Source organism: Ovis canadensis, chromosome 1 (genome assembly GCF_042477335.2).
Source record: "Ovis canadensis isolate MfBH-ARS-UI-01 breed Bighorn chromosome 1, ARS-UI_OviCan_v2, whole genome shotgun sequence".
NCBI lineage: Eukaryota > Metazoa > Chordata > Mammalia > Artiodactyla > Bovidae > Ovis > Ovis canadensis.
In genome coordinates this window covers 19,296,698-19,323,713 of record NC_091245.1, presented here as the reverse complement: position 1 = coordinate 19,323,713, position 27,016 = coordinate 19,296,698, and the positions used below count along the sequence as shown (strand labels likewise).

At 56.6% G+C, this 27,016-nt stretch overlaps 5 protein-coding genes across 17 annotated transcripts in view; 1 reads left to right on the top strand and 4 right to left on the bottom strand.

Annotated features, from left to right (window-relative positions):
• The window catches only part of SLC6A9 (solute carrier family 6 member 9), a 31,932-nt gene extending 30,591 nt beyond the window's left edge, over positions 1-1,341 (top strand). For all 5 annotated transcript variants that reach the window (XM_069588946.1, XM_069588952.1, XM_069588947.1 and 2 more), the window contains exon 14: positions 59-1,341. In XM_069588946.1, the coding sequence (XP_069445047.1) occupies positions 59-253 (195 nt within the window). In that variant the 3' untranslated portion in view covers positions 254-1,341. The remainder of the gene's footprint in view (positions 1-58) is intronic.
• Positions 1,296-5,059, bottom strand: CCDC24 (coiled-coil domain containing 24). Of its 5 annotated transcripts, none has more exons than XM_069589087.1 (9): positions 4,813-5,059; positions 4,410-4,645; positions 4,154-4,270; positions 3,388-3,465; positions 2,738-2,792; positions 2,189-2,258; positions 1,974-2,052; positions 1,622-1,890; positions 1,296-1,432 (listed from the first exon to the last, which is right to left on the bottom strand). In XM_069589087.1, the coding sequence occupies exons 1-8, from the start codon at positions 4,996-4,998 to the stop codon at positions 1,653-1,655; spliced, it is 1,059 nt and encodes a 352-aa protein (XP_069445188.1). In that variant the 5' UTR covers positions 4,999-5,059; the 3' UTR covers positions 1,296-1,432; positions 1,622-1,652. The 5 variants fall into 5 exon arrangements, with proteins under 5 accessions (XP_069445188.1, XP_069445196.1, XP_069445204.1 ...); XM_069589095.1 differs by having other exon boundaries at positions 3,388-3,462; XM_069589103.1 differs by lacking the exon at positions 1,296-1,432 and having other exon boundaries at positions 1,558-1,890; positions 4,410-4,585.
• A 654-nt stretch (positions 5,060-5,713) lies between these two features.
• Positions 5,714-15,711, bottom strand: B4GALT2 (beta-1,4-galactosyltransferase 2). Of its 4 annotated transcripts, none has more exons than XM_069589075.1 (8): positions 15,362-15,654; positions 14,269-14,451; positions 13,415-13,770; positions 12,978-13,213; positions 9,863-10,053; positions 9,598-9,720; positions 9,382-9,486; positions 5,714-6,591 (listed from the first exon to the last, which is right to left on the bottom strand). In XM_069589075.1, exons 3-8 carry the CDS (start codon positions 13,716-13,718, stop codon positions 6,441-6,443), a joined length of 1,110 nt encoding a protein of 369 aa, XP_069445176.1. In that variant the 5' UTR covers positions 13,719-13,770; positions 14,269-14,451; positions 15,362-15,654; the 3' UTR covers positions 5,714-6,440. The 4 variants fall into 4 exon arrangements, with proteins under 4 accessions (XP_069445176.1, XP_069445168.1, XP_069445149.1 ...); XM_069589067.1 differs by having other exon boundaries at positions 15,256-15,644; XM_069589048.1 differs by lacking the exon at positions 14,269-14,451 and having other exon boundaries at positions 15,256-15,711.
• An 826-nt stretch (positions 15,712-16,537) lies between these two features.
• ATP6V0B (ATPase H+ transporting V0 subunit b) lies at positions 16,538-19,907 on the bottom strand. Its single transcript, XM_069589167.1, has 8 exons — positions 19,686-19,907; positions 18,880-18,928; positions 18,564-18,647; positions 18,359-18,436; positions 18,085-18,154; positions 17,921-17,972; positions 17,521-17,711; positions 16,538-16,836 (listed from the first exon to the last, which is right to left on the bottom strand). The coding sequence occupies exons 1-8, from the start codon at positions 19,750-19,752 to the stop codon at positions 16,810-16,812; spliced, it is 618 nt and encodes a 205-aa protein (XP_069445268.1). The 5' UTR covers positions 19,753-19,907; the 3' UTR covers positions 16,538-16,809.
• Positions 19,908-21,821: 1,914 nt separating this feature from the next.
• DPH2 (diphthamide biosynthesis 2) lies at positions 21,822-25,425 on the bottom strand. Of its 2 annotated transcripts, XM_069588974.1 has the most exons (6): positions 25,032-25,425; positions 24,721-24,833; positions 23,981-24,204; positions 23,100-23,783; positions 22,833-23,009; positions 21,822-22,751 (listed from the first exon to the last, which is right to left on the bottom strand). In XM_069588974.1, exons 1-6 carry the CDS (start codon positions 25,176-25,178, stop codon positions 22,627-22,629), a joined length of 1,470 nt encoding a protein of 489 aa, XP_069445075.1. In that variant the 5' UTR covers positions 25,179-25,425; the 3' UTR covers positions 21,822-22,626. The 2 variants fall into 2 exon arrangements, with proteins under 2 accessions (XP_069445075.1, XP_069445084.1); XM_069588983.1 differs by lacking the exon at positions 23,981-24,204 and having other exon boundaries at positions 25,032-25,415.
• Between the last annotated feature and the right edge of the window lie 1,591 nt (positions 25,426-27,016).

The window sequence follows — 27,016 nt, the reverse complement described above, 5'->3', positions numbered from 1 at the left end:
GCTCCCTTCTGATGCACTCTGCCCGCCCGTCCATCCCCCATGCCTACCTCTCCTGCAGCGTTTGAAAAATGCAACAAAGCCAAGCAGAGACTGGGGTCCCGCCCTCCTGGAGCACCGAACAGGGCGCTACGCCCCCACCATTGCACCCTCCCCTGAAGACGGGCTTGAGGTCCAGCCGCTGCACCCGGACAAGGCCCAGATTCCCATGGTGGGCAGTAATGGCTCCAGCCGTCTGCAGGACTCCCGGATATGAGCACAGCTGCTGGGGGGAGTGCCCCACCCCCACCCTGTGCTCCCAACACAGAGACTGGGGAGACAGTGGAGAGGCGTCCCCGCCTGCCCCGACCACGCCCTGGCCGGGGGTGGCGCCTGTCACCTTGGCCACCACTGCTAGTGCGGTCATTCGTGCTCGTGTCCCTAGTGTTTACAGGTCCTTTGGATGCCAGGATGGCAGCTAGGGGGTGTGGGTGATGGGGGGGTTGCTGGGGGGCCCAATAGCACTTTGGAGGGGTCTCAGGCCAGGTCCCCAGAGGCCTGCTGGGCTTCACGTGGCCTCTGATGCCCCCACACTTTGCCCTGAGCTGAGGTTCTGGGTGGGTCTCCTACCTGTCCCTTGCCCTGAGCCTTCGGCTCCTGACCAGTGTTCCTGCCCTTGGGGTGGACCCCAGCCTCCACCCAGGCTAATTCGGATCCTCCTACCTGGAGGCAGGGTGAGGAGCCGGGGGCCTGTGCAGTGTTACGGGTCAGGCTGTGTGGCTCGGCCCTTTTGTCTGTGTGATTATTTTTGTAAAACTTGTATTATCTGTGGTTGCCACCCCCTCGCCCTTGGCCTCGGGCCCAATCTGTCTTCCAGGCCCACCTACACCTCGCTCGGCGGCTCTGAGGTCTCTGCACTCCCAGCACTGCTGTCAGGGCCAGCCCAGCAGAGGCCCATGACCCAGCAGCCTGCCCAAAGAACTCGTTTCTGGGGGGTAGGGGTGGGGTGATGCTCAGCAGGAGGTTTGAGCCCAGGGCCCCGGGGAAGGGGACCCTACAGGACACCCCCTTTCCTACCACCACCAGGCTAAAGCCCAGTCTTCCCAAACTGGACTACCTTTGTTCACGTGCCAAATCGCCCCAGCCCGTGTGCCCCAACCCCTCTCTGGAGCCAGAACTCCTTCCCCCAAGCCCTGCAGTGTCCGTGTGTCCGTCCTCCATGCCCCTCTGTGCAGTGACAGCCCCGGAAGAGCCGCCTCTAATCCTCTGTAGCAATAACGGTGCGCCTCCCACCCCCAACCATCCGCGCACCACTAGGATTTTAAAGTCCATAGATTTTAATGAAATTTCTATTCCTGTCTCTGAGCTGCTGCTGTGCTTTGTCTGTGTCCTCCAGGGGGACATGAGTCAGGGCTGGGACAAGACCTTCTGCCAGGCCTTTGGGGGGAGGGGGTACCTGGGAGGAGAAATGCCAGAGGCTGTGACAGTCAGGACTGGACACCCAGGACCTGGCGAGAAGGTAGAGTGAGGGCCAGACAGACAGACAGCAGTGGAATCCTGGGGAGGGCTCATCCTAGACTAGATCTGAAGTGGGCTGGGCCCTGGCAGCTGAAAGGGGGCAGTAGCAGACAGGGCAAGTGCCAACCGAAGCTGAAGCCTCCTTCCTGAGCAGCCTTTCAGGTTGGGGCCTGGGGCGCTGCACTGGACATCGGAGTAGAAGCTGGCCTTTTCCCGGGGCTGCACTGAATCTTCCGTCCCCAGCGGCAGGTGGAGGCCAGGCCGCGAGGTTTGGGGCAGTGCTCCAGAGGAGGAGCAGGCCGGCAGCACTGGAGAGGGCTGGCCCAAACTCCAGCAGCCCCATGGAGGTAAGACAGGGGTCCAGGGCCCTGGCTGGAGGACCCAAAGGGCCGTGGCCTGAATGGGAGGGAGTAGCTGTGAGGGGGCTGTGGCCTGCCTCTCAGCCTGCCCCATCCAGCTGTCGGTCTGCTCTGGGTTACCCGTGGCTGGGGAAGACACAGGAAGGCCTCAGGGGTGACTGCAGCTCCTGTTGCATGGCTGCCTTCTGTTCCTTTAGCTCTGGAAGAGAAGTTTCTACCTGAGACACAGCGCCCAGTCTTCGAGGGTGTGTTATAAGAGGGGGGCCGGGCGGGGGAGACGGGGGGTGGGGGTGGCACAGAGCGCTGGGTGCTCTGGGGCCTGCTAAGGTCCTCACCTGCCAGGGTGGGCTCTAGGCTTGCCTCAGAAGACTGAGGGGCCCCTGTATATTCGTCTTCCAGGCAGCGCTGCAGGGAGAGCTGGCTCAGTGCCTGGCCTTTACAGCAGGGGTGGGGCAGGTCTGGGCAGGGTGCCCAGGCCAGGATCCCCATGGTGGGGCACAGGAACCAGCCCATGCAGTCTCTTCATCCCAACCACATGGGGGCACTCCTGAGAGGAACACCAGCCTCTCCCTGAAAAGCTGAGCTTGGCAAGGGGGTGGCAGGCCTGAATCCAGACTTGGGGAAGAGAAGGAGACAAAAGACCTGGGCAGACCCAGCAGTTGATCTAAAAGTGCTGACCTTGGACTTAGGGACTCAACTGGAATATGGGTTCACGTACTTAAGAAGTGTGCACACAGGACAAACGGACCCAGGGTTCACACAACCTCTGCACGCACAGACACACACAGACCCATGTGTGTGGATCTCATGCCCTGGGTGAGAGACTGGGGTGTCTACGCTCAGCAGAAGGGCTGGGGGCGGGGCGGTCCAGGACTGCAGCTCACCTGCAGGATGGGAATCTCCCTCTCCAGCGCGCGGCACTCTTCCTCCAGGAGGGCCCTGGGACACGGGCAGTGCAGCACCGGAAGCAGCGTTGCAGACCCGGGTCTCAGCAGAGTCCTGCACGTGGTCCCCACCCCCGGCCTCCCCAGGAGCCTCCTCTAGGCCCTCCTATCGCAGCCCACCTCTGCCTCTGCTGCCCTCATGCTGTTCCAGCACAGCCTTGCAGCCCCGCCAGCCTCTTCCTGGGCAGGGCGTGTCCTCTCTCCTCGCCTGCTTCCCAGTGCCCACCCTGAGGAGCAGCATTCTCTCTTCTACATCACAGGACTAGACTTGCAGGTCCTCCTGCCTCCATTCTCTCCCGGATCACAGCCCCGCCCCTTCTTTACAAAACTCTGCTATGTGTCATCTCTCTCCCACCTCCCAGGATAAAAGCCCTCAGGCCAAGACCCATGTAGGCATCTGTACTTGACTGATTTCCTGGCAGCAACCTCATCAACATCCTGCCCTTTCCACCTCTCAGCCCCACTCTCCTGGGTCTCCCAGCCAGGTGTGTTCCCTCCCTTCTCCTCCCAGTAGTCCCAATACATCAGGGTCCATCCACAGTCCCATCCTCCCTGTTTCCAGCCCCACTGCACACACTTGGGGGCCTCACCGCAGGTGTCCAGCAACCTGGTCAATGTGAGACATGTTCAGCTGGTCCTTGATGACACTGAGGTCCTGGTGACAGCTGCTGGCAGATGAAGTCAACCTCACTCTCCCATGCTGCTTCACCCCAGGACTTCAGGACACAAATGCCATTTCTCCTAGACAATTTTGTGCTTTTTCACAAAGGCAATACAAGATGGTGCTAAAAGGAGGAGATCTGGAGCCTGGGATTGCACATGGGTTCTGCCACCCTTTACTGTGTATGAGCCTGGGAAAGTCAATCATCCTTTCTGAGCTTGAGTATCCTCATCTGCAAAATGGAGACATCACCCCCTTCATAAGGATCTGTGAGAAATAAGTTGCTACCATTCACTGATGAACATGCTGCTGCTCATTTGTCTCATTCAGTCCCCAGTCCTCTCTACCCCAGTCCTCGCAGCCTGGTTGTCCCAGCCTGAGGGATAACTGGCCACTGGATGAAGTCTTTCCTTCCACTCATATCTGCGTCTAGTGCACCCTCTTCCTGCAAGGTGCTTCTCTTTGTATCTGTCTGGAAGTCTGTTCCTAGTATTCTACAACCCAGATCGAACCAAGCTCCCAGGGTTGGCATGTGTCTCTTGAGCCTCTGCAGCCCTCATGGGCTGACTCCTACCACGGGTGGCTGTAGAAGTGTCAGTCTCAGACCAGGAGCTCCTCCATGCCTGCAGGTGGGACCTACCAGCTGGCCGGGATCCTTTTCCCAGCAAGAACAGATCCCTCCTCTATTACTATACCTGGGTTCACCAGCTCTCATCTGGAACATCTCCTGTTCTGGCAAATCATGCCTGGGCTCCTCCAAGGCAAAGCGCAGGACCCTAGGGCTATACTGGACCCAAGCCTGGGTCTGGTCCCTGCAGAAGATGCGTAAAGGCAATTCAGGGGCTCCTTCCAGGGAACCACAGGAAAGGCAACCTTGGCCCCTTGTCAGTTGCCAGGCTAGCCCATCTGAGTTCTGGAGGCAGGCCCCAGCCCCAGGTCTGGAGCTCCAACCTGCCCTCACAGATGGCCTTCCGGCGGAGACCTTGGAGCAGCTGCCGCAGTTCCTGGCGAACAAGATCTCTTACGAGGGGTGGTGGTGCCAGAAGGGAGGAGAGGTCAGAGGTGGGGCGCGATCCTGGGGCTTGGATAGATCGAGCCTCTTGGAGCAATGATCGTAACATCACCACCTGCAAGGAGAGCTGGGGCACCTCGGCGACTGCGGAGGGAAGTGAAGGGAGGCAGGGGACCTGGGGGAATGAGGGGCAGGGCAGTTAAACTGGAGAGGGCTGGGCGGACAGTGAGTTCCGACAAGAGCTCGAGAGTTACTGGGCAGGGTTAGGGACCCATAGAAGGTGAGCAAATCATCCAAGTCGTGGGACAGGTCTGCCGTGGGGCCCACCTTCTTACGCCCCACCTCTGCCCGAAGTTCCAGGCTCAGATCCACCGTCGTCTCCCCTAGAATCCTCTTCACTTCGGGCCGCTCCGGGAGCGGAACGTGCTCTTCCACCAGTTCCCACAGCGACAGGGAGTCCCCAGGCATGGCCCGCCCGCGCCGCCGCCCCCGAGACGCGGGGCCGCACGCTTGGACCTGCGGGACCATGGGTCCGAGCGCTGGGTTACTGGGATACCGCTAGTCGCCCAGGGCCGGGCACGCCCACTCACGCCTCACCCGCTTCCGGGTCTCACAGGCCACGCCCCCAGCCTGTCACTCGGACCTGCCTCTCCCAAGCCCCATTCCGTTCTGCCTCCCGTCCCCACTAGAGTTGCTCGGTCCAGAGCCGCTGGCCTCTGGCGCTCTTCTGCCCTACTACTGATCGACTCTCGGAGGCCACGGTTTCAGGTCGCGGCCCCAGGAGCCAGGCTGCGGGACTGGGCCCTAGCTCCGCCTCTTCTGCGCGGCTGTCACCTGGGAAACGGGGCCCCGCCCCAGAGAGCCCCGGCCCCGCCCATTCCAGGCGGTGCCGGCTAACAAAGCCCAACCCACAGCCGTGGTAGGTGGTTTCGCAGTCTCAACCATGCACATCAATCTGACCCCAAGCACCTTTCATCCCTGGGCACCTTTAGACTCCAGGGCAGGTGAAAGAACCGAGAATCTGAGCCCGGTGGGTTTATTACTTCCTTGCCTTTTCCGGTCAGGAGGCAGCGGCAGGGTAAAATTTGTCCTTCCAGCCCGCGTAAGTCTAGTGAATCCGCTTCTAGGGATTTGGGGAACCAGGACAGTCCGGACCAGACAGATTGGGCCAGGCGCCCTTCCCAAAACACACCAGGTTCCAGCATTAGGGATCCAGATCCCCATCCCCAAACAGACAAAGGGCTTCTCCATTCACGTTTTTTACTAAAGCACCCACACAAGTTTCTGTGCAATATACAAACACGAGCCGGCCCTGGGGCTACTGCCTTCCCTCTGAGAGGCGGGGTGGGGCTAGAACCCAACTGATCCAAGCCCCATCCGCCCCCATGCAAAGCCCAACCCCAAGATCCCAGGCAGCAACACAGCACCCCCTCTGGTCCCCTCCTGGGGCTGCTCCTCAGCAGGGGGTGCCCCAGAGTTTGCCCCCTACAATGTTGAGTGAAAAAGGTTTCCCCTCCCCTGGGAGTGTGGGGGATCCTCAGGTCTGAGAATTCCCCCTGGAAGCAACATTGCCCCCTAGTCATACCTCCCACTCTTCTAGGCCCTAGGGGACTCAAGGGGGGGGAAACTGAGGCACAGAGAGGTGGAGTGACCTGGCCCAGGCCACTCGGCGAGGCAGTGCAGGGGCTGACCCAACCCTGACAGTGAGGGGGGCTGAACTGGGGAGGGAGGAGCAGGAGGGGTTGACCCCAGAGACGGCCACCCTTGAGGGGCCTGCCCAGGATGGAAGCTCCCCCAAAGTAGGTTCTGAAACTTCCAAGTGCAGCTGGGGGGTGCCTACTGAAGAGCCTCAGAAAACAGAGCCCACAGTCTCAGTCCTGGGGGATCCACCACAGAGCAGCTGCCAGCCAGGCTGTAGGTCAGTCCTCTGACAGGCAATCCTTGGCACTGGGAGCCTTTGTCCACTGGTGTCATCCCCGAGGAGGCCACGAAGGGGGCCGCCCAATGTCCACTGTGATATTGGTGAAGAGTGGTTGCCGAGACACCTCTAAGACCTGGTACCGCACTGACCCGATGCCGTCCCGCTTCATGGTCAGCTTCGTGTTTTGAATCTTGGTAAACCTAGACAGGACAGAAGTGGGTCTAGATCAGGGCTCACCACCAAACCCAGTAGGGATCACTGGGGCCAAGGCTCACGCCCTCCTAGCTTCTTCCTGGGGTGACTCAGTTCTCCTCGCTACCCTCTCCACCTGCCTGGGGCCCTTTGGCTCTTGCAACAACCCTCAAAACAGAGATCTCACCCCCTTCAGTCCAGAATCATGACACGCTCACCAATGTTTCTCACTGCAGACCTAGACACAGGGTACCCCACAGACACCTCAAATACAATGTGTCCTGTACTATATGCATCATTGTTACCCCCCACACCCACCATCTCTGTGCCCCCTTCTCTGCTCCTCATCCTTTAATCACGACTTCACCATCTATTTATGGAGCAGTCGCCATGTGCCAGGCCCTCTCTAAGCACCAAGGTCACAGCCATGAACAGAACTGCAAAGTCCTTCCTCTCATGGCAAGTCTATACCACTAGGGCAGACAAGTAATGGACAAGGAAGACACCAGAATACTGAGGGAAGACAGCAGAGGGAAATGGCAGACAGGATGACTGCCCTGGAAGGGGTGGGTGTGGGCCATCAAGCTGAGAGCAGAGGAAGAGCTTTCCAGGCAGAGGTAAAAGCACAGGCTGACCCTAAACTGAAAATGAGAATTTGCATAGCAGAGTGGCTAGAGCTTAATGGGCCAAGGAGAAAACCCAGAGTAAGATTAGCTGGGAGGTTACAGCATGTATGGGCAAGCCTCTGTAAGTCAGAGGGAACAGCTTTTTATTCTGTGAGTTAAAAAACACTGAGGGATTTTTAGCCCAGTCTGGGAAAGGGAGGGCCAGGGAACACGAGCTCCAAAGAGGCAGCACTAGTGCCGAGGTAAAGGGAGAAGTGGCCGGCTCAGATACCTTTCAAGGGGTGGCACTGATAAGACCTGCTGATGGCCCAGATATGTAGGGTGAGAGCAAGAAGAATCCAGAACTCCTAGATCTGAGGCAAAAGCAACCAGCTGGATGAAACCAGCATCCACAGAGTTCCTTAAGCCAGAAACACCTCGCTACCTTGGCCATGCAGATATCACTAACCAAGGATGGCGCCTAGACATGGCCCCTGGCCTGTGCTTCCAGAGCCCCACTGCCACCCTCATCCCAACTGTTTTGATCCTCTCCATCCTTCTTGGCTCAGTTCAGATCCCTCTCTGGAGCCAGTCCAACACTGAGTGCTCCTCCTCAGATACCCCAAAGCCCCTCTTCTCCCAGCCTGTCGTCCCTTCCCTACTCACCATAGTTTTCAACTTAACTGCTTTTACATCAGCTCCCTGGATGCCCAGTACTTCATGCTTCTGCCAAATATCAACCCTACATCAGTACGGCCACCTCCCTCCCCACTCTGACACCCTGGCTTCAGAGAACATCCTACTGGTCCGGTGGGCGCATGCCAGTTTCACATGCAGCATACCCCCCGGGCTCCACTGATTCCTCTGAGCCTGGTCTACATTCCTCCTGCTCCACTCAGCAGCTCTGCCAGTCCTTCACCTTCTTCAAACTCAAAGAGTGATCCTTCCAAACCCAAATGTGGTCCCATCCCTTCCCCACATGAAAGCCCTTCCATGACTCCCCAGCACCCCTGGGACAAAACTGAAACTCCCAACCTGGGATCAGCAGTGATCCCCCTCCTGTCACTCCCAGCCTTCAGAATGTAATAATGAAAAGTTTCAAGCTCTCAGCGTATACAATGGACATACACATTCCAGACTCCTACACATCTGATTCCTTTTATCCAGACTAGCCTCCTCCATTAGCCTGGTGAATACAGTACTGTACCCAAGGTAGGTGTGTGACAAATATTTGTAGCATGAATAACTCTTTTCAAACTCCAGTTTACCATCACCTCCTCCAGGAATACTCCACGCTCCAGTACTTTGGCCACCTGATGTGAACAGCTGCCTCATTGGGAAAAGACCCTGATGCTGGGAAAGATTGAAGGCAGAAGTAGAAGAGGGTGACAGAGGATGAGATGGTTGGATGGCATCACCGATTCAATGGAATGAACTTGGGTAAACTCCAGGAGACGGTGAAGGATGGGGAAGCCTGGCGTGCTGCAGTCTATGGGGTCATGAAGAGTCGGACACAACTTGGCAACTGAACAACCACCTCCTCCAGGAAGCCTCCCACCATCACTCCCTCTTCTGCCAGGACAGCACCTTGCCCTGATCACCTTGTGCTCTATCTCCTGGTCTCCCTCCCTAGACTGAACTTCACACAAGCTGCCCAGCAGGGATTAGGTCTGAGTGCTCTGGATCCCCTCACACGCCTCCTGCCCTCCACCACCCATCTCACATGCCCTCAGGCATTTCTCCTAGCCACCATTAAGACACCGATGTGGCTTCCTCCTCAGAGACCAGCCACCTATTCAATCTCAGAGGGCTCAGCAGTGTCTTTCCACTCCCGCCACCCCACACTGCTCGGGGCAATCTCTGTTGGGTCCCTAGGCCCTGGAGCTGTGCCCTGGGCCTGCTGTCTCTTGTCCTATCTGTTCAGGCTGGAGTGAGGTCTGTGAGGGCCCAAGAGGAATGCAAGTAACTCAGTGACAATTTGAGCCCCACCTTTAAATTTCAGTCACTTGCGGAATCAGGCCAGGGGCGAGAGTTGAGCTGGGGACTAAGGGCCAGGGGTGGGGGTGCCGGGAGTCATCTCAGGAGTCAAGGGTCAGGGGCCCTGGGATCACCTCCGGGGATCAGCAGCACCGAGACATCACCTCTAAGGGGTAAGGGGCCAGGACGGCTGGGGTTGAGGTCACTGGGGGTCACCTTTGAGGGTTGGGCTCATTATGCTTGTCCCGGTCGTGCTTGATCATTCGGTAGCGGCCTATGCGGATGTCTGGACGCGAGATCTTCATCCCAGCCAGGGAGATCCTGGGGTCAGGGACAGCCAGGCTGGAGTGGGCACCAGGATGGGCGAAGAGCCCCACCTAGTCTGTGTCCACCATCCACACCCCCTCGACTCCCCACCCCATCCCCGCTCACCGGTTGAAGATGTCGTCATCCTCACCACCCCAACCCCAGTACTCGTTGGGGAAGCCATTGATTCTCAGGAACTGGGATTTATTCAGGCCCGACACACCTCCGAAGTAGCCAGCATAGGGCAGCCTGGGGCACGGAAGACATGCGTCAATCAGGGGCCTGAGGGGATTCCAGACAGAGGTTTGGCAACAAGCGGGGGAAGGGGGCTGGGAGTGACGGCCAGGGCAGGATGGGGAGGCCTGGGTCCAGCCGAGAAGGGAGCCCTCACCGGAAGCCAAATTTGTCCATGGCAATGGCAAAGTGGCGGGGCTGGTCACCACAGCGGTACAGGTTGCGGTCATCCATGGGGACCAGGTCCACGTCACTGAAGATGAAGCAGTTGTAGGTAGAGTCCTCCTTGAGTGCCTCTAGGAAACCCACGTTGAGCAGCTTGGCCCGGTTGAAGGTGTCCTCACCGTGCTGGGGTTGGTAGAGGAGACAGGTCGGCTCTGGGCCTGAGACTTGGAAACATCTGCCACTTTACAACTGTCCAGAGTGGTCCCTGCAGACCTAGCACTACCCGTCAACTCATCCGCCACTGGGGCCTCCAGACTCTAGGGATCAAATCCAGCTCTTTATCCTAGACCTAGCTTTGCAAAGCCTTTTAGAATTTGGCTCCATCTCCTCTCTGGCCAATGACCTCAGACCCCCCAAGCCCAGCTATCCTATATTTCCCACAACCCCAGAACATGCCAGACTCTTTCCTGCCTCCAGGCCTCAGTGTTAGCAGTTGCCCCTGTCTGGAATGCTCTCCTTCTCCACTTCTCAAACTCATGTCTGGAAAGGCCTCTGTTAGCAAACCTCCCCGCCCCAGTATAATTACTCATTCCCTCCCCTGTGCTTCATGTATGCCAGGCCCATTCAAACGGTTACAATTTAGGGCTCTCGTTTCATTCATTCCTTCAATCATGCCCCTCAGCCCTGTCCTTGGTGCCAGGCATCTTCTCTGAGCCAGTGAGGATCTTGAAGATGAGCGGCCCTGAGCACACTGCTTCCCTACTGAGCCTGTCGTCGAGTGAAATGAACGAAGAATGTCCCCAAATGGCCAGCATCTAAGATGCAGAGACCATGGGGACTAAGCCACCCGTCCCCTCTGGCTCTTGTAGATCCACACCCAATCCCTTGGGCAGCCTCTGGGACCAGGCTCAATTCACTTGTCTCCCCAACAAAATGAGAGGCATAGTGAGCCTGGAGTCCCCCAAGAAATGGGGCTGTGGGACCAGGTCTCCTTGAGGTTGGCCTCCTGGCCACGCAGCCCCAGACTCTGAATTCTGGCCAGAGGAAGGAGGGTTTCATGGAAGGAGCTGGCTGGCCCCTAAAGTCCCTGCGCCAACTCATGATCTCCAGGCTGGAGCCAGAGAGGCTCCTGGTCTTCAAGTAGACTCTCCTGGAAGGAGAGGAGGAGTAGCACCTCCTCCCTACCAGCCAACCTGGGCTCAAGAGGGCAAGAGCTGCTCCCCTGGACCCTGAACGGCCCGGCCCCACCTGCTCTCTTTCCTCCTTGCCCTGAACCTTCTCTCCCACCAGCCCTTGGAGCAATGGTCCATTTTCTCCATCTGCACTCCTTCTTAACCTCTCTCACCACCCAGGAGCCCTAGGTTTCTCTCACAGGGCTCATAAATGTGCCCATTTCTCTCCCACCCAAAGAAAGCCCTTCCTTTAGACCCCACCCTACCTTTTGCCTTCCCTTCTCAGCAGAATTTTTTTTAATAAAGAGCTGTCTCCAATTGGCTGCTTGCATTTTGTCAGATCTGATTCCTTCTGCAGCCCACTGCAATCTGCTTCCGCCCCCACCATGCCCCTGAAATGGCTCTTGCTGGGCCCACCTTGTTGCTAAATCCACTGGACGCTTCTCGGTCTACATCCTTCCTTACTCCCCCAGCAGCGCTCACGCAGCTGCCACGCTGCCTTCTTGACGCTTATTCCTGGGTGCTGGGACACCAAGTTCTCTTGGGTCTCCTCGAACCTTTCTGGCCAACCCTTGCAGCCTCTGTGGTCTTTGTTTTTCCACCCATTCCTTACATGCTGGCTTTCTCCTCTCAGCTCCCAGGCCCCACCCCAGGCAGGCTGGACATGGCTGGTTTTAGGGACCATCTATATACTGGTGGCTCCCAGATCCCTCTCCACCTCAGACTTCACTCCTAGGTCAGTTCGTTTGATCAAATGCCTGCTGAGCATTCCTCTTATACTACCCTCAGGCACTCAAACTCGTCACATGCAAAAAAGACACATTCTCCCCCAGACCCGGCCCAGATCCTGTGTTCCCATCTCACAGGCGCAACCATACCCAGGGCCAGCAGTCAAGACAGAGAGCCTCAAGGTGTCCTGGCACCTCCCTTTCCTCTCAGCTACTTGTATCGTATCTCCCCTCTCATCCGCACGACTCCTGCCCAACTCGCAGGCACATTCACCATCTCCACCCTGAACACAGCAGCCTCTTCCCAACCAGGTGCCCTACCTCCAGGCTCCCCTTCCATCCCACTGTCCACATGCAATCAGAGCAATCTTTCTAAGCAGCACACATACACATCACCCTCTCCCTAAAACCTCACTGTGGGAACTCCCCTGGTGGTCCAGGGGTTAAGGCTCTGCCTTCCAGTGTAGGGGGCATGGGTGTGATCCCTGGTTGGGGAACTAAGATGTCACATGCCATGGGGATCCCAACTAAGCCTGCGCACCGCAGCTCCTGAGCCCACAACATAACCAGAGAGCCTGTGTTGCCCCCACAGAAGACCCGGCATGGCCACAAAAAGACACAACGGTGCCCCACCACTTTCACGCTGGAATCCAGCTGCTTGAGATGCCTCCTGGGAACCCTGTGGCTGTGGCCTCCACTAGCCCTCCCAACCTCACCTCTGCTACCCACCCTGCATGAGGCACCTCTCGCCTCAGCTGACAGTTCCCGAACACAGGAGACCAGTTCTCTCGCTGGGGCCTGGGGCCTCCTCTGTCCCTCTGCCTAGAATGCTTGCCTTCCCCAGTCTCTCCACCGGCTGATGCCTATTTATCCCTCAAGACCCATCTCAATGGTCGCTTCCCCACCCTGGGGTTAAACTGGCCCGCTTGGTGGCTTCACAGCTCCCTGCTTCTACTCCAGTGACACACCACCATCCTGCAGTCTAAAGGGATCCAAGTTCAAGTCTGGGGATTCTCTGTGGGGAGGAGGGCCTGTATCAGACATATATGGACCCCCACATGTACATTGCATGTCCACACAACTCTTCAGGCATCCATGAATGCCCCCAACCGCACAGATCCAACAACAGGCACATGGGCCCCTCACCCACAGGTGCTCATGGGTTCCCTGGTGGCCGGTGGCCAGCCTGGAGGCTGCAGCTGCACACCTGGTTGATGACGTAGATGCCATAGCGTAGTCGCTGTCGCCTGAGGATGGGATGCAGGTAGTGGAGCCAGTAGCGTAGGTGGTGTTCCCGGTGTCGGAAGGGGATGATGACTGCCACCGTCTGGGCTGGGGTGCAGTCAGGCGGCGTATAGCGGCCACCGAGGAGGACACCTGGGTTCTCCCTCTGCACCCGCTCCAGGGGCATGGGTGAGGTGAACTCAATCAGCAGTCGGCCCACTGCAGGCAGGACAGGGGCGGGAATTAGGTCTTCACCGGAACCCAAGGACGCCAGCCCCCTCCCTCTACCTGGGGTGGGCCAGGGAATCCCAGAATAGCCCTCTGCTAACACACAACACCTGTGGCACCCCCGGGGGTCAAGACTTCACTCCCCCAGACCTTGGCCCACCCCTAGAGGCAAGCCCCACCCGGCAGGCTCACCAAGGCCAGGCGGCGAGTCAGGACAGGGTGGCAGGACAGGAGCCGTGGGGCCAGGCCGGGCGCTGGGAGCCTCGGGGAGCCCGGAGCTGGGGGCAGTGGCGTTTGGCCGAGAGCAGTTGGTGCTGCTGCTGGCAGCTGGGTGGAGGGCACGGGAGGGGCCGCGTGCACTGAAGCGGCTGAAGAAGGCCAAGTGCTGGGCGTAGACGTCAAAGTAGAGGATGACGGCCACGAGAAAGTGCAGCAGGCAGAGAAGGAGCACGGCCTTGCACACGCGCTCCAGCGTCCCCCCCAGCAGTCTGCTCATCCCGCAGGCGGCCGCCGGCCCACCCAATGGGCCCGGGCATCCGGCTGCCGGCCTGGGCAGGGGTGGGAGAGACACACCCAGCAAGTCAGGGCCAGAGGGGCAAGGCCACCCACCCACCTTCTGTGCACTGCTCACATTCTTAGACGTGTATCCTCACACTTACCTGCTCACATCCCTTGACTTAAATTCTACCTGTAAATACACACACACGGTCCCTGGCAACTCACTACTCATGCATCTTCACACACTTGAGTACTAACCCACACAGGCTTTCCTTCCTCATCCTCACTGACACATACACACAAGGAGAGCCTCACCTACCCTCACACTTGGGTAAGTGTCCTTCTTACCCAACTTCACACCCTCCCTCACACCATGGATCATGGGCACATGACCTCTGATCACACCAGCTCATATCTGAACCCAGAAACACACTTATGTACAGACCCACATGGGTTCTCTGTGCCCCAGAGAACAAATGCCCACAGGCCAGCATCCTCAACCCAGGAGTCCTGGCCTGAGGGCAGGAGAGCATTTACTGAGTATTTACCATGCCAGAGCACTTGGTACTCAAGACTTCATTTAGTCCTCCTGGATCATGGGGGTGGGCAGTGATTTCTTTGGTCAGGTCCCAGTGGCGAGTAGGCCAGGCCATCTGGGAGCAGGCTGGGAAGTGGCCCTCAGCATGCAGGTGGCCCAAATTTGAACAAGATGTTTACGAGATCACTTCCCTCTGGAGCAAGAGGTGAAAAGACAGGATGGGGCCCAGGACATCCCTCCCATAAGACCTCAAGGATTGGTTCTGATTCCCAGAAAGGGAAATGCTTGGGCCCTGGAGACATCATGTCAGGAGATGGTTTTGCCTGGGCCATGGCTCTAACTGGGGGGGTCCCACAGCAGTAACACTTCTGGGGGCACTTCTGGCAGTGCTTCCCAGAGCAGGCTGAGTCTCCCTCAGATACACAGTATCTATCACACAACCATACAAACACCCTGGGTCCCTGCTACAGTCAGATACGCTGTAGCTGCACTCAGAGACACAGAGAACTACATAAAGAGTCACAGACACGCCTGGGTGACAGTGACAATAATGCACCGAGCCACCCACTCACAAACAAAGCCGCGCTCCTGGGCTCACACAGTCACACAGACCCCACGTGCGAACACTCCCACCGCTCCCTCCGGGTCAGGGGTTTTGGGTCAGGCTGCCGGTCAGGCTGCGAGGTGAGTCTGGGCGGGGCTGGAAGGCTAAGTGGCCTGAACACGTGGCACCCCTGGACCGGGAAGCAGCGAAGACCGGGTGGGTGTGGAGCCTGGGGGGGAGGGGGCTTGGAGAAGAAGATGTGGGTTGGGGGCCGAGGCAAAGGGGCGACGTAAGTGGAGCGCCTCCCCACGCCACGAGGCCGGGGTGGAGCGAGGACAATAAGGGAGGCTGGCTGGGGGCGGGCAGAGGAGCCCGAGGGGGACGCGGGGAGCCGAGGGGTGGGGGTAGGGTGGGGTGACGGCAGGCCGGGGTCTGGCCGCCAGCGCCTCTCACCGGGTCCTGGGCGGGGATCTCGGGGCCGCGCTCGGGGCGCCCCTCGCGGGGCCGGGTGTGGAATCTCGGGGCCCCGAGCTGGGGGCCGCGAGCGCCCCCCTCTCACCCAGCGCTCGGGGCTCAGCAGGGGGCGCCGCTCCGGCTCCGGCTGGATTCCGGGCTCCGGCGGCTGCAGTCGGTTCCGTTCCCCATGGCCCGGCCCCGCCGCCTTCCTCCTCCCGGTCAGCGGCCCCCGCGGCCCCCAGGCCGCCTCCCGCCGCCGCCGCCGCCGAGGGCCATGGAGCCGAGCCGCCCCGGGGGGCAGGGCGGGGCCGGGCGGCCGGGCAGACCCACGGACCCGCCGACCGACGGACCACAGCGCCGCCGCCTCCCTCCCGCGCTACGGCGCCTCGGAGGGGCAGGCCCGGCCGGCGCGCCCGCGCGCGCGTCCCCGCGGCCCCCGCCTCCAGCGCGCCCGTACCCGCCGCGCGCCTCCGACGCCCGCCCCTGCTGGCCGCCGAGCGCGGCCGCGGAGCGAGGGTACCGAGGACAAGGGAGGGGCGGGAGAAATTGATCAGACTCATCCAAGGGCTCCGAACCGGAGGTTGTGGATGGGTCCAACCCGTTTTGGAAGAATGGGGTCTGGTCTGGGTTGGAGAGCGAACTCAGCCAAACAAGGGCACCTGGAAGTTCGGCAGGGAGGTCAGGAATTTGTTGGCTCGTCGGTGGGAGCAGAATCAAAAGGTCCACCGGTGGAGAGGGCTGCTAGTTGGCCAGGACGCTTAAAGGTGTGAACCGAAGTGTGTGTGGCAGGAGCTTCTAGGGGAACAGGAGGTTGGGTAAGAGGTTGGACAGCTGTGGGAGGAGCTGGGCACAGCCCTGGGAACATAAGATAAGTTAGCTTCTGGCATGGGATGCTGCAGGGATGAACACAGATGAATGAATGGGTTCCAAGGCCCCAGAGGAAGAGACGGTGGATGCCCCAGGGGAGAACCAGGTAATAAATGCAGTCAACTGGGGCTGAGCTGACCAGAGCCCTGAGGGCACGGGGTTGGTCACCTCCTCCCACAATCAAGCAAGGGGCCCACATCCCCAGACTCGCTCCTTCAATAAAGAGGGTTAGAGCTACAGAGGCCTCAGCCCAGCACCACTCCCTTCCCACCCAGGAGCCAGTGCTGTCCAGAGCAGAAACAGCGTATATGAACTGGAATGCTAGAGAGGCTGGCATGAAGTTGAGGCCTACAAGTCTCTTTACCCTTCTTCTGTGAAAGGTGGTGGCGAAGGAACACAAAAGCAGCAGCACTGACCCAGACCGATAGCACGTTTATTTCACAAACACTGGGAAGATGAGGTGGGGGAGGGACACAGGTGTGAAGCCGCACAGCCATCTGCAGCCCCCTCCCCACACTGAGGGTCCAGCCAGGCAGAGCCTCCAAACCGACAGGCGGCACGAAGTGAGTATAGGGTGGCCCCGAACACCGAGCCCCCTGGAAGCCTAAGGGGCACAGCTCCAGCTGTCCCGGGGAAAATCACAAATAAATACGAGTGAGGCACGGCCCCACCCACACAGACCATCTAATCACCCATCTTCACTCTGGAGGTCTGCAAAAGAAGAAAAGGAGAAATCAGGCAGGGGCAAAAAAATTGATTAGACAATGATATACAACAGAAGATGAGACCCATGGCAGGATGGCCAGGCCACAGCCAGCGGATGACTGGACCACGATGGACATGCTCTGACAAACACAGTGAACGGGGACAGAGAGACAACTACAAGGTTCGATGCAGAGAAGTGGCATATGGACATGCCAGTTTCTTAAGAGTCAACTCAGTCAGATGCCCACAGTCACGCTCAAGATCCTCAGGCTGATCCTTAGCCACACTCACACACTGTCAGACAAACAAGATACACACATCTCAGACATGCTGTCCAACTGAAAATACAGTCAAACACACCAAGACAGACCACAACAGACAAGATCCCAACCTGGTCTAGACCACAAAGACACAGAGGAACAGAAGAAACAACAGAACAGGAAAAGAGACCACATCTTTCATACATAGAAACAATGTAACAGACAAAAAAAGATGTTATCAGTGATGCCATGTTAAAGACAGAAATAAATGGAAAGCTTCAAAAGCAGAAAACCAGAAGATGAGGAGGCAGCGAAAGCTGTGCAGGGGTCTTATGGTTACAGATGTAGAAGGGAGCACTGTGGCTCCTCCAGAAGAAGGGTGAGACTGGGTTGGGGACAAGGAAAGAGGCTCCCCAGGGGGATTCAGCACCTGAAGGATTGCAACGATGACCCCAAAAAGGCCGATGGCACTGCCAAAGATCTCCACGATGAGAATCTTTACGAAGAGGCTGGGGTTCTGTGCATCAGCCAAGGCGGCTCCACTGCCCACGATGCCCACGCAGACTCCACAGAAGAGGTTAGACAGGCCCACTGTGAGGCCAGCCCCAAACATGGAGTAACCTGGAGGGATGGAAAGGGAGCACTGATATCGAATCAGACACAGGGGAAAATGAAGGCAAGGATCCAACATGGACTAATGGGACCAACCACCACCCCAACTCTGCAAAGCAGGCCAAAGAAAATCAAAATGAAGAGTCTAAGCTGGGATGTGCGCTGGAGGGGGAATCATCTGTGAAGCCCCAGTTTTCTGCCTTCACACACCTACCTACCTGCATGGTAATTTCGATGGCCAATAGCCTTGGGGTCAGTTGCACTGAAAGGCTGAGGGAGGCAGAGAAATAATCAGAAACCATTCCCTACTCCACTCCCCCTCCCCAACCAAGCAATATAAAACACACTGGAACTGATACCCATACCACCTAGTCTTCCATACCTCAGCCATGTTGCTAATGACAATTGCCATGATGATGCCGTAGATGGCCACAGCCTCACAGAAGATGATGCTGGCAGTGGTAATGGGGAGTTAGGGGGTGAAGAGAAAGAGATGAGAAAGAAGCCAACCTTCCTCCCTGGAAAATCTCCAACCACCTTCCCCCACTGACATCCCACCCCATCAGAAGGCTGGTCAGGAGCAACATGTAATGTAGGTCAAATACACAGGCAGCTCCCACTTGGTTCTGACAACCTTACAAGGGTCCTACACTTACCTGACCAGGTTTTTGGTCTTGATCCTGGGGGCCTTCACCCCTCCTCCAATGATGGAAGAGCCAGTGATATAAATGCCCCTGAAGGACAAATAAGAAACTAATGAGCGAAGCCCAAACTTGTCATTGCCCCCAAGATGACTAAGAACCCAATGACACCCCCTGCTATGATTCAGCCCCTCCCCTGTCCCATGACCCCAACACTCACCATGCTGCCCCAACCACAGACAAGGAGATAGCTAGGCCAATGCCCAGGTTTGACCACATGAAGGGGGAAGTCTCCGTCAGGAACCTGGTGTGCAGACAGGGGGAAAGACAATTCAGTCCTTATGGAGGAGTGGGCACAAAATCCACCCAGACCCTACTCCAACCCCTCCAGTCCTGGATGCTGAAACAAAACACTTCATATTTCCCAATGGTCCACACCCCAGACAGCTGGGGGGCGGGGGCAGGTGGGGAGAGAAAGAGTTCAGATCAGGGACAGCAGGTGTCAAAGAAGCTCCTAGAGGAAACCTCTCCCTTACCATGCCACATCGAAGCGGAAGCCCAAGTCAAAAATAGTGTAGCAGATTCCTACAGCAATGAGAAAAACGGGGTTAGGGGCCTGTTCTCTAGACAGAAGCTCCACAACTTAGGCAAGACGTTGCTGCCCAGGAGATGGGCCAGCTTCCCAAAGGACTGCATACACCTAAGTCAAGACAGAGTCCTTTGGCTCTCCCCAAAATGAAACCACAGCTGCCTATACAGATTCCTCTGCTCAGGCCTCCATTTTCTGCCATTCTCTCAAGAACCTATCTCCCTCTGTGACACCATATCCCAGACGGAGACCCGTCAAGGGGAGCCAGTAGGAGGCCTGAATACCCTGGAGGAGGGGAGGGAGCAATAGCTCGGGCCAGGCCACACCAGATGCAGCCAGCCCAGTCTGAGCCGCTGTTTACTCAACACGCTGTTGGTGTGGGGGGAGGGCAAAACGACCGGGAAAAGAGGAACTGGAGCAGCTGGCTCGCGACCCAGGCAGGCCCGTCCGGAGCAAGACAGGGAGGGCGCGGGAAGCTGGGGAACGGAGCCCAGTGACAGAAGGGGACCAGGGCTGCGATCGCTCGCGGTCCCCACCGAGCCCCGCCCGCGCCCGGCCCCCCTCAAGTAGCTGCAGATACGAGCCTCCTCTGTCCGGGTTAGGGGCCCAGACAGACGCGAGGCAAGTCCAGGAGCCTGAGGTATTGGAACCCGCGTCAGGACCTAATATTCCCAACACTCCAACCTCCCCGCTGGGCTCCAGCCGGGTCATCTCGGCCCGAAGCCGTCCCCGCCCTCCAGGGCCCGGCCTCACCCACGACGAGCAGGCAGGCCCAGAAGGCCACGAAGACCCCGGAATAGAGCAGCACTAGCCCCGTCATGGCGGCAAAGACGGCGGGACGCGGGTTGAGGGGGGCCTGAGCTCAAACCGCGTCCCTGCGTCCGCCGTCCTTCCCGTAGCCCGTCGGCCCACCCCGCGGTGTCACCTGACTGATCCACGTGACCCGCGGGCATCACGTGACCTCACGTCGGGCCCGGCGCTTCGTCGCCGGCGGTCTAGGAATTTGGCGACGCCAGAATTGCAGGCGCAGAGGATTGTGGTGATCGTAGTCTCGCGGCCCGAAACCTTTCTTGCTAAATACCTCGATCGTTGCCTGGCCGGTCCATCAAGGGTAGGGCCGCGCCCGCTTGTTGTACTCCCGGACACTCCACCCAGCTCCGGCCCACCAGCCCTGCTTTCCACCCGAGCCTGCTCACCGCCGCCCTAGCTTAGCCTCCAAGCCAGTGCTGATCCCGCGGGCCTCCTCCCTGACCGTCCCACCCAGCTCGCGAGGGTGTCTGCTCCGTTCCTCGCTGAGCTCATGCTGTTTCCTCTGCCTAAAGCACGTTTCTTCGTGCTCACCCCAAGGTCGGCCAACACCTAATGATCTTAAGATACGTTCTTCCAGAAAGCTTTCCCTAGCCAGAAGCAGGGGGGTGCGCCCGCTCTAGGGTCTCCCGCCACCCTGGCGATTCTTACGTAACTTCAATAAGATCATGTCACTCTCTTTAAATACCTCGGTGGCTCCCCTTTCCCTCGCAATGAAAACCATGGTCCTTACAATGGTCTACCAGGCTTCTTACCCTGATTGCGTTGCCGAATAGTTTCTTGCTAACTCCCTCCCCTGGCCGCCCTGTTGTTCAGTCGCTAAGTCGTGACTCTTTGTAACCCCATGGACTACAGCACACCAGGCTTGTCCTTCACTATCTCCCAGAATTTGCTCCAACTCATATCCACTGAGTCGATGATGCCATCCAACCAGCTCATCCTTTGTCCTATCCTTCTCCTTCTGCCCTCAATCTTTCCCAGCTTCAGGGTCTTTTCCAATGGCTGTACTGGCCTCCTGGCTATTTCTTGAACACAAACGTACCCTCAATGCATTGCACTTGTTCCCTCAGCTTCTTCTGATTATTCACATGGTTCACTCAAAACTTCTTTCAGTCTTTGCTCACTTTCAAAGTCTTCTCTGATCATCCTGTTTAATACTGTAGCCCCTTCTCTTACACTCCTTCTCAGTGTTATATTGCTCCATAGCCCTTATCACCATTCTGCATACTGGTCTGTCTTCTCCACCACAAACATGTAAGCAACCATGAAAGGATTCCTAAACTCACTGCTGGTTTCCAGTGCTTGGCACACCCTGGGTGTTCAATCCCTATTGGTAGAATATACGACTGGTGCCCACCTTGTCCTGATTACCACAATCAATTTACAGAACTGCCTCTACCAATAGACTGTGCAATCCTTGAGGGCAGAAATTACAACACCCTAACAGTGTTAGTCAGTCAGCTGTTTTTGATTCTTTGCAACCCCTGGACTGTAGCCCGCAAGGCTCCCCTGTCCATGGAATTCTCCAGGCAAGAATACTGGTATGAGTAGCCATTCCCTTCAGGGGAATCTTCTTGACCAAGGGATCGAACCCAGGTTTCCTGAGTTGAAGGCAGATTCTTTAGCATCTGAGCCACCAGGGGGACAATGCCAATATGTCCAGATTTTCAGCAAATGCAGGGAAATAGTTAGTCATTTTCACTTCATCCCTCTAAACCCTTAAGACCTAGCAACTCCGCTTTGCTTTAAGTACCCACAATGATGGTCTATGCCTGTGTGTTTGAGCATGGTGTACCCTTTGTCCAAATATCCTTTTCACTCCATTACTTCTGATTTTTTTTTTCCTTCAAGAGATCCAGCTGAGGTAACACCCTCTAAGAAGCCTCTTCTGGGCTCCAGCTGCCCCTGGGGACTTCCTTCCACATAAAGAATACTGTTTCACCCTGTGGTAATTGCCTTTTTAGCTGCCTCTCTTCCCAGCTACACTGTGAGGACAGGACTCCTATCAAATATGATTCAGATCTCAACCAACAGGACCTGTGCAGGACTTGCAGTATTTGATAAATAAAAAGAAAACAAGGAGAAAAATTATCTGGTTTATTCAAGTTTCTGTGACCTCCCTGAGAAACGAACTGGAGTCAGTGTAGACCAGCAGTGCCCAACAGAACTTTCTGCAGTGATAGAAATGTCTTGGATCTGTGCCGTCCCCTCATGTGGCTATCTGAGTACTGAAATATGATTAGTGTGACTGAGAAACTGAGCTTTTAATCTTAATTCAAATTTATGTTTGAAAACCACATGTATTGTGTAGCTAAGTCTAGACCAGTGATTCTCAACTGGGGATGCTTTTGCCCCCATAGGGGACATTTGTCAACATGTGGAGACGTTTCTGTTTATTATAATTGGAGAGGGTATGCTACTGGCATCTATTGGGCAGAAACCAGAGATGTTGCGAAGCATCCTATAAGGCACAAGACAGCCCATCACAAACAATCATCTGGCCCAAAACATCAACAGTGCCAAGGTTGAAAAACCGTGGTCTAAAACATCTAGCACCTGCCTTTGAAAAAGGCAGACCCTCAACTGCACAGCAGGAACTTGGATTGGCCAAAGGTCTTGGGTTGCTCCCAGGAGAACAGACAGCCCAGAGGCTTCAGGGAAGACCTAAAGCTGTTCCCTCGTCAAACAACAGACCTTTACCAAGCCAGTATGGGCTAAGCCTTGTGCCAGTGACAGGACAGGACAAGACAAGACAGAGCTGGAGCCTGTCCTCAGTGAGGGGCTGCCTCAGTGAGAGGCTCCTTCAAGGATCCTGGCAGAAGAGTGAGGTTGGTGCAGGGAGCACTAAAGGTCTTAAGTCCACCTGTGGCTCTGGTCCCACGTGGTATCAGCTATTTCCCTCATCCTCGTAGGCGATGGCAATTCCTCGTCTTCCACTTACAGCTCCTGTCACCGGCGTCTGACCCAGGCGGGGTTGCAGTCCTTTCCAGCTCCGGGAACTAAGGAATGAGGCTGCAGAGGGAGGGGGTTGAGGCTGAATGACCTGAACAGGGGGCAAGGGTTCAGATGGGAGTGGAGATCTGCCACACTCACCTGCAGGGCTGCTCTCAGCCAGCTCCAGCTGGGGCTTCAGGGTCAGGGCTGAGCACTCAGGGTCATCTGATGGCTTCCAGGCAGGTGGGGGTCGGAGGTCCCCAGTAATGAGTGATACATCTGGGGCGTCCCACAGCTCTGAGTCAGCTGGAGGGAGGGGCACGTGGAAGGGAGAGCCTGGAAGGGAGGGGGGAAAAAAGATTCATATCGGCCCCCCAGCTTCATGCCCCAAGTGTTTCTAGCTTAGGCAGTGCCCCCACCACTCACCAGGCAATAAGTCCACATAATGTGTGAGGTGGGGAGCCAGGCCTGGAGGTGGCCATGCAGGGTTGCAGGCAGCTTCCAGCTCACATGGTGCTAATACAGGCCTGAAGAAGCCGCCAGAAGGCTGTGGGGCAAGGGTACCCAGAGGACAGGCCAACAGCACAAAGACGTCCACCTCAGGGAAATTGGCAAGCTTGGCAGGCGTGGGTCGCCCAAGGGCCAACACATAGCTACGCTTGCCAGCAGCCTGTGTCAAATTCCGCAAGTGTGCCAGGGCCTCCCGGTGTCGGGCCACACCCAGGGTGCCCGCCAGCAGCCCCACCACACGGGCATCTCTGGCCCTCTCTACCAGATAGCGTCTGCGTGCTCTTAGACGCCCAGCCCGGACACCTTCATCCTGAGTCCGACCTGTGTCTGGGCAGCAGGAGGAGAAGGGTCGCCCTGGTGCCCAGCCCAAAAGCAGCCGGCTTAGGTCTGGGTCAAGATCAGGGTCAGAGATGGCCTCAGAACCCCCCACATAAAAGGCACCATACTCTTCCAGACACCTCCCTGGAGCCAAAGGGAAGCGGCGCCCAAAACGCTCCAGGGGCTCAGGATTTGGATTGAGGGAGCCTGCTGGCAGGGGAAGAGCTGGGCTGGAGACAAGCAGGTCCAGGTACCGTGGGCGCAGAAGGGTGGCCAAGGCCTCTGGAAGAAGAAGGTGGTGTCAGGGTTGGGGCCTGGTAAAACGGGATCCCCCTCATCCCCAGGAGACTAACTGGGACCCAAAAGGAGAGGCTGGGGCCCAGCCCATGTTGAGAACTACACAGGAGTGTACTGAAATGGAGGAATTAAGGCACAAACTGGTCAGCCCACCCTACCGCATGCACAAGCAAAACCCTCACCCAGGGCGTGGGCACAGGATGGCTCACTGAGCAGCACCACAGGCGCTGTGGGGTCTGGGTTCTGGGCCTCAAAGGCCTTAGCGCAGAGCTCCAAGGCTACAGATCGCTGACCAAGGACGAAGGCCACGGGCAGTGGGCGGGCAGGAGGGCTTAAGCAGGCAGGGCCAAAGTGTACAAGGGCCTGAGCTCCAGCTTGCTCAGCACCCAGTACATCCACACAGCAGCTGCAGGGAAGATACCATCATGAGAGAGCTTCTCATTAAGAAAAGTATTGCTGTCATCAATGGAAAATGTGGTCAGTGAAGAAAACCATGTTATGAAAAGACGGGGTGGGAGCTAAGCAGGGCATTCAAGAGGAAGGGGATGTATGTAAACTATGGCTGATACGTGTTGATGTATGGCAGAAATGAACACAATATTGTTAAGCAATTCAGTCAGTTCAGTTGCTCAGTCGTGTCCGACTCTGCGACCCCATGAACCACAGCACGCCAAGCCTCCCTGTCCATCACCAACTCCCGGAGTGTACCCAAACTCATGTCCATTGAGTCAGCGATGCTATCTAACCATCTCATCCTCCAATTAAAAATGAAAAGACAGTGTCACTAAAAAGAGCTAGTATCAGGAAAGGAATCATCATGAAGGAGAAACAAAGCTATTGAGGGCAGACACTGTCATAAAGGAGAAACACCATCAGCCCTGGATCCCTACTTCACCCTCGACACTCAAGCTCAAGTTCACACCTGCCATAGGCTGTGTCTCCCAGAATGAACATCTTCGACCCGGTAGCCTCCTCCAGTCGTGCTGCCACGGCCCCAGCATCTCCCAATAGCTGGTCAGGGAACTGCAAGGCCACCTGTAAGCATGTACCATGGAGTCAGGAACAGCCTCTCCTGCACCGAAGGTGTCTTCAAGGGAAACCTTTCCAGGAGTCCCTACCTAACCTTCCAAGTCCCTCCATCCAGCGAAGCATCTCCCCCATTCCCAGCCTCACAAAATTACCCCAAGATCCCAGTCCTCTGGTAGACCCATCCGCTCCCCAACATGCCCTCACCCGCTGACATCCCAGGTCGCGGACAAATCCAGCGACTCGCTCCAGCTCGTACACTCGGTCCAGGTCTCCAAGAGGAGTGCGCAGCCCGGCAGAGCCTGCCTCTCGCTGCAGCGCCGCCTCTGCAGGGCTGCTGAAGGTAGACTCCATGAGGCACAGTTTGGGTGGCAGCAGGCAATCGGAACCTCCCTCCGTCAGCTTCAGGCCCCGCGTGCTCAAAAACAGCCCTCAAGGGGTCAGGATCGATTGGTGGGGATGGTGGGCGGGGAGGCACTGGGGAGTCAATCTGCCCTAAGCCCTTTAACCAGCTCCTCTCCCATGGCAACTCCTGTTTCTCCGCTTTACCACTACACATGGGCCTCCCCTGGAGACTACTTCCGGGTGTTTGAGGCGGGACTGCGGGCAATTATAACCGTCTAAACCTGCACGGCCAATCCCCGCCAAGCCATCCCGAGAACCAATGGTCGGTCTCCGAGCCTGAAACCAATCGGAAGTGCCTCAGAGGAAGAGCGGAGCCTTGTGGGTGTTGTAGTTCTCCTGGCCCTCGTCTCCTGGCGCTGGTGTTCCCGTTCAGCCTCCATGCCCCCTCAGACACACCGATTGCCTGAAAATAACTACGCCGGTTTGAGCAGTTCCTATCCGCCTACACTGTTAAGGACTTCGTGTGCACTCTATCACCTTGGGAGGTGGCACTGCATAATTTTTAAGTTAAATACCAAACTGCCTGGGTTTGAATATTGGGCTATGCCACGTAACTACTTACTCAAGTTATTCAACGTCTTTATGACTTGTTTCCTCAGTAGTACTTTTAATAGGATTGCAAGGGCAAACTAATTTCGATATAAAACTTCATAAAGCGGTCCTCTGCATAACACATGTACTGAAATCATCCGCTATTATCCTCATAACAGTCTGTAGATTAGGCAAATATTGAGCACTAGGGGACGACAGAGGATGAGATGGCTGGATGGCATCACTGACTCGATGGACGTGAGTCTGAGTGAATTCCGGGAGTTGGTGATGGACAGGGAGGCCTGGCGTGCTGCGATTCGTGGGGTCGCAAAGAGTCGGACACGACTGAACGACTAAACTGAACTGAACTGAGCACTTTTTGTTCACCAGGGACTCACATTTTGAGTTTAGTCTTTGGAGTGAGTTGTCCTATATTACAGATGATGAAACTGTGGTTCAAAGAGGATAACTGCCTAATAAGACACAGCAAGTCAGTGACACAATCAGTACCAAACCCAGGTCTGATTTCAGAAACCATTCTTTCCAACCCTAATTCTTCCAGGTTTTATATATATATATATATATATATATATATATATATATATATATATATATATACATATATATATATACATAAAACATTTGGTCATGACCGGGAGGAAGAAGACACCTGGGTGTCATGTTACAGAAGAAAAGGACAAAATGTGAAACATCTCCACATACCCCAGGAGAAATGAAAAAGCCAAAAGGTATGAATGGGGTGGAGGAGGGGTAAGGGAAAGAGCACAGAGTTACTTCAGGGAATGACATGAAAGGGAGGCTGATGCTGGCTGGTGTGGGAAGAGACTGAATGAGGATGAAGAATATAGGACACAGAACTTGCACAGAGACTGGGAAAAGAACAGAAAGACTGAGACAAACATGGGAGTAACCAGTTCTCCTATCGCCTCCAGGGAGACTCATGGCTCAAGGCTGGGAGTGAGGAAAACCCAGTCCTGCTCTTGCAATTTTACTGAGAAGGCTAGGGTGCCTGAGAGGCAGCAGGGGTGGAACTATGGCTGAGACAGAAAGGGAGAGAACCCTGTTAGGGGACCAGAGCAACACCAGGCCAGGAGCTGTCCTTGGTCCTGACCAAGCCCTGCCCATCATGTCAGGTACCACAGAAGTGGGGAGCTATGGGTTTGCAGACAACACTAGGGCTTGCCTTCCTCTTCCTCTGGGGGACACCATGCCTCCTTCCCCACATACTCAGCCCT

Excerpts from the sequence above, each read along its gene's own strand:
- CCDC24 (XM_069589087.1), bottom strand. The coding sequence starts at position 4,998 with ATGGTCCCGCAGGTCCAAGCGTGCGGCCCCGCGTCTCGGGGGCGGCGG. Across the intron at positions 4,646-4,812 it reads GCCTGGAACTTCGGGCAGAG|GTCCCCTGCCTCCCTTCACT; the intron begins GTGGGGCGTAAG and ends TCATTCCCCCAG. Across the intron at positions 2,793-3,387 it reads CAGGTTGCTGGACACCTGCG|GGCCCTCCTGGAGGAAGAGT; the intron begins GTGAGGCCCCCA and ends CCCGTGTCCCAG.
- B4GALT2 (XM_069589048.1), bottom strand. The coding sequence starts at position 13,718 with ATGAGCAGACTGCTGGGGGGGACGCTGGAGCGCGTGTGCAAGGCCGTG. Across the intron at positions 13,214-13,414 it reads TGACTCGCCGCCTGGCCTTG|TGGGCCGACTGCTGATTGAG; the intron begins GTGAGCCTGCCG and ends TCCTGCCTGCAG. Across the intron at positions 9,721-9,862 it reads ATGGACAAATTTGGCTTCCG|GCTGCCCTATGCTGGCTACT; the intron begins GTGAGGGCTCCC and ends TCCGTGCCCCAG.
- ATP6V0B (XM_069589167.1), bottom strand. The coding sequence starts at position 19,752 with ATGACGGGGCTAGTGCTGCTCTATTCCGGGGTCTTCGTGGCCTTCTGG. Across the intron at positions 18,648-18,879 it reads TTCCGCTTCGATGTGGCATG|GTTCCTGACGGAGACTTCCC; the intron begins GTAAGGGAGAGG and ends TCTGCACACCAG. Across the intron at positions 18,437-18,563 it reads TCTGTGGTTGGGGCAGCATG|GGGCATTTATATCACTGGCT; the intron begins GTGAGTGTTGGG and ends TTTGTCCTTCAG.
- DPH2 (XM_069588974.1), bottom strand. The coding sequence starts at position 25,178 with ATGGAGTCTACCTTCAGCAGCCCTGCAGAGGCGGCGCTGCAGCGAGAG. Across the intron at positions 23,784-23,980 it reads ATCCTGTGCCCACGCCCTGG|AGGCCTTGGCCACCCTTCTG; the intron begins GTGAGGGTTTTG and ends TTCTTCTTCCAG. Across the intron at positions 22,752-22,832 it reads GGCTGAGAGCAGCCCTGCAG|CCTCATTCCTTAGTTCCCGG; the intron begins GTGAGTGTGGCA and ends CTCCCTCTGCAG.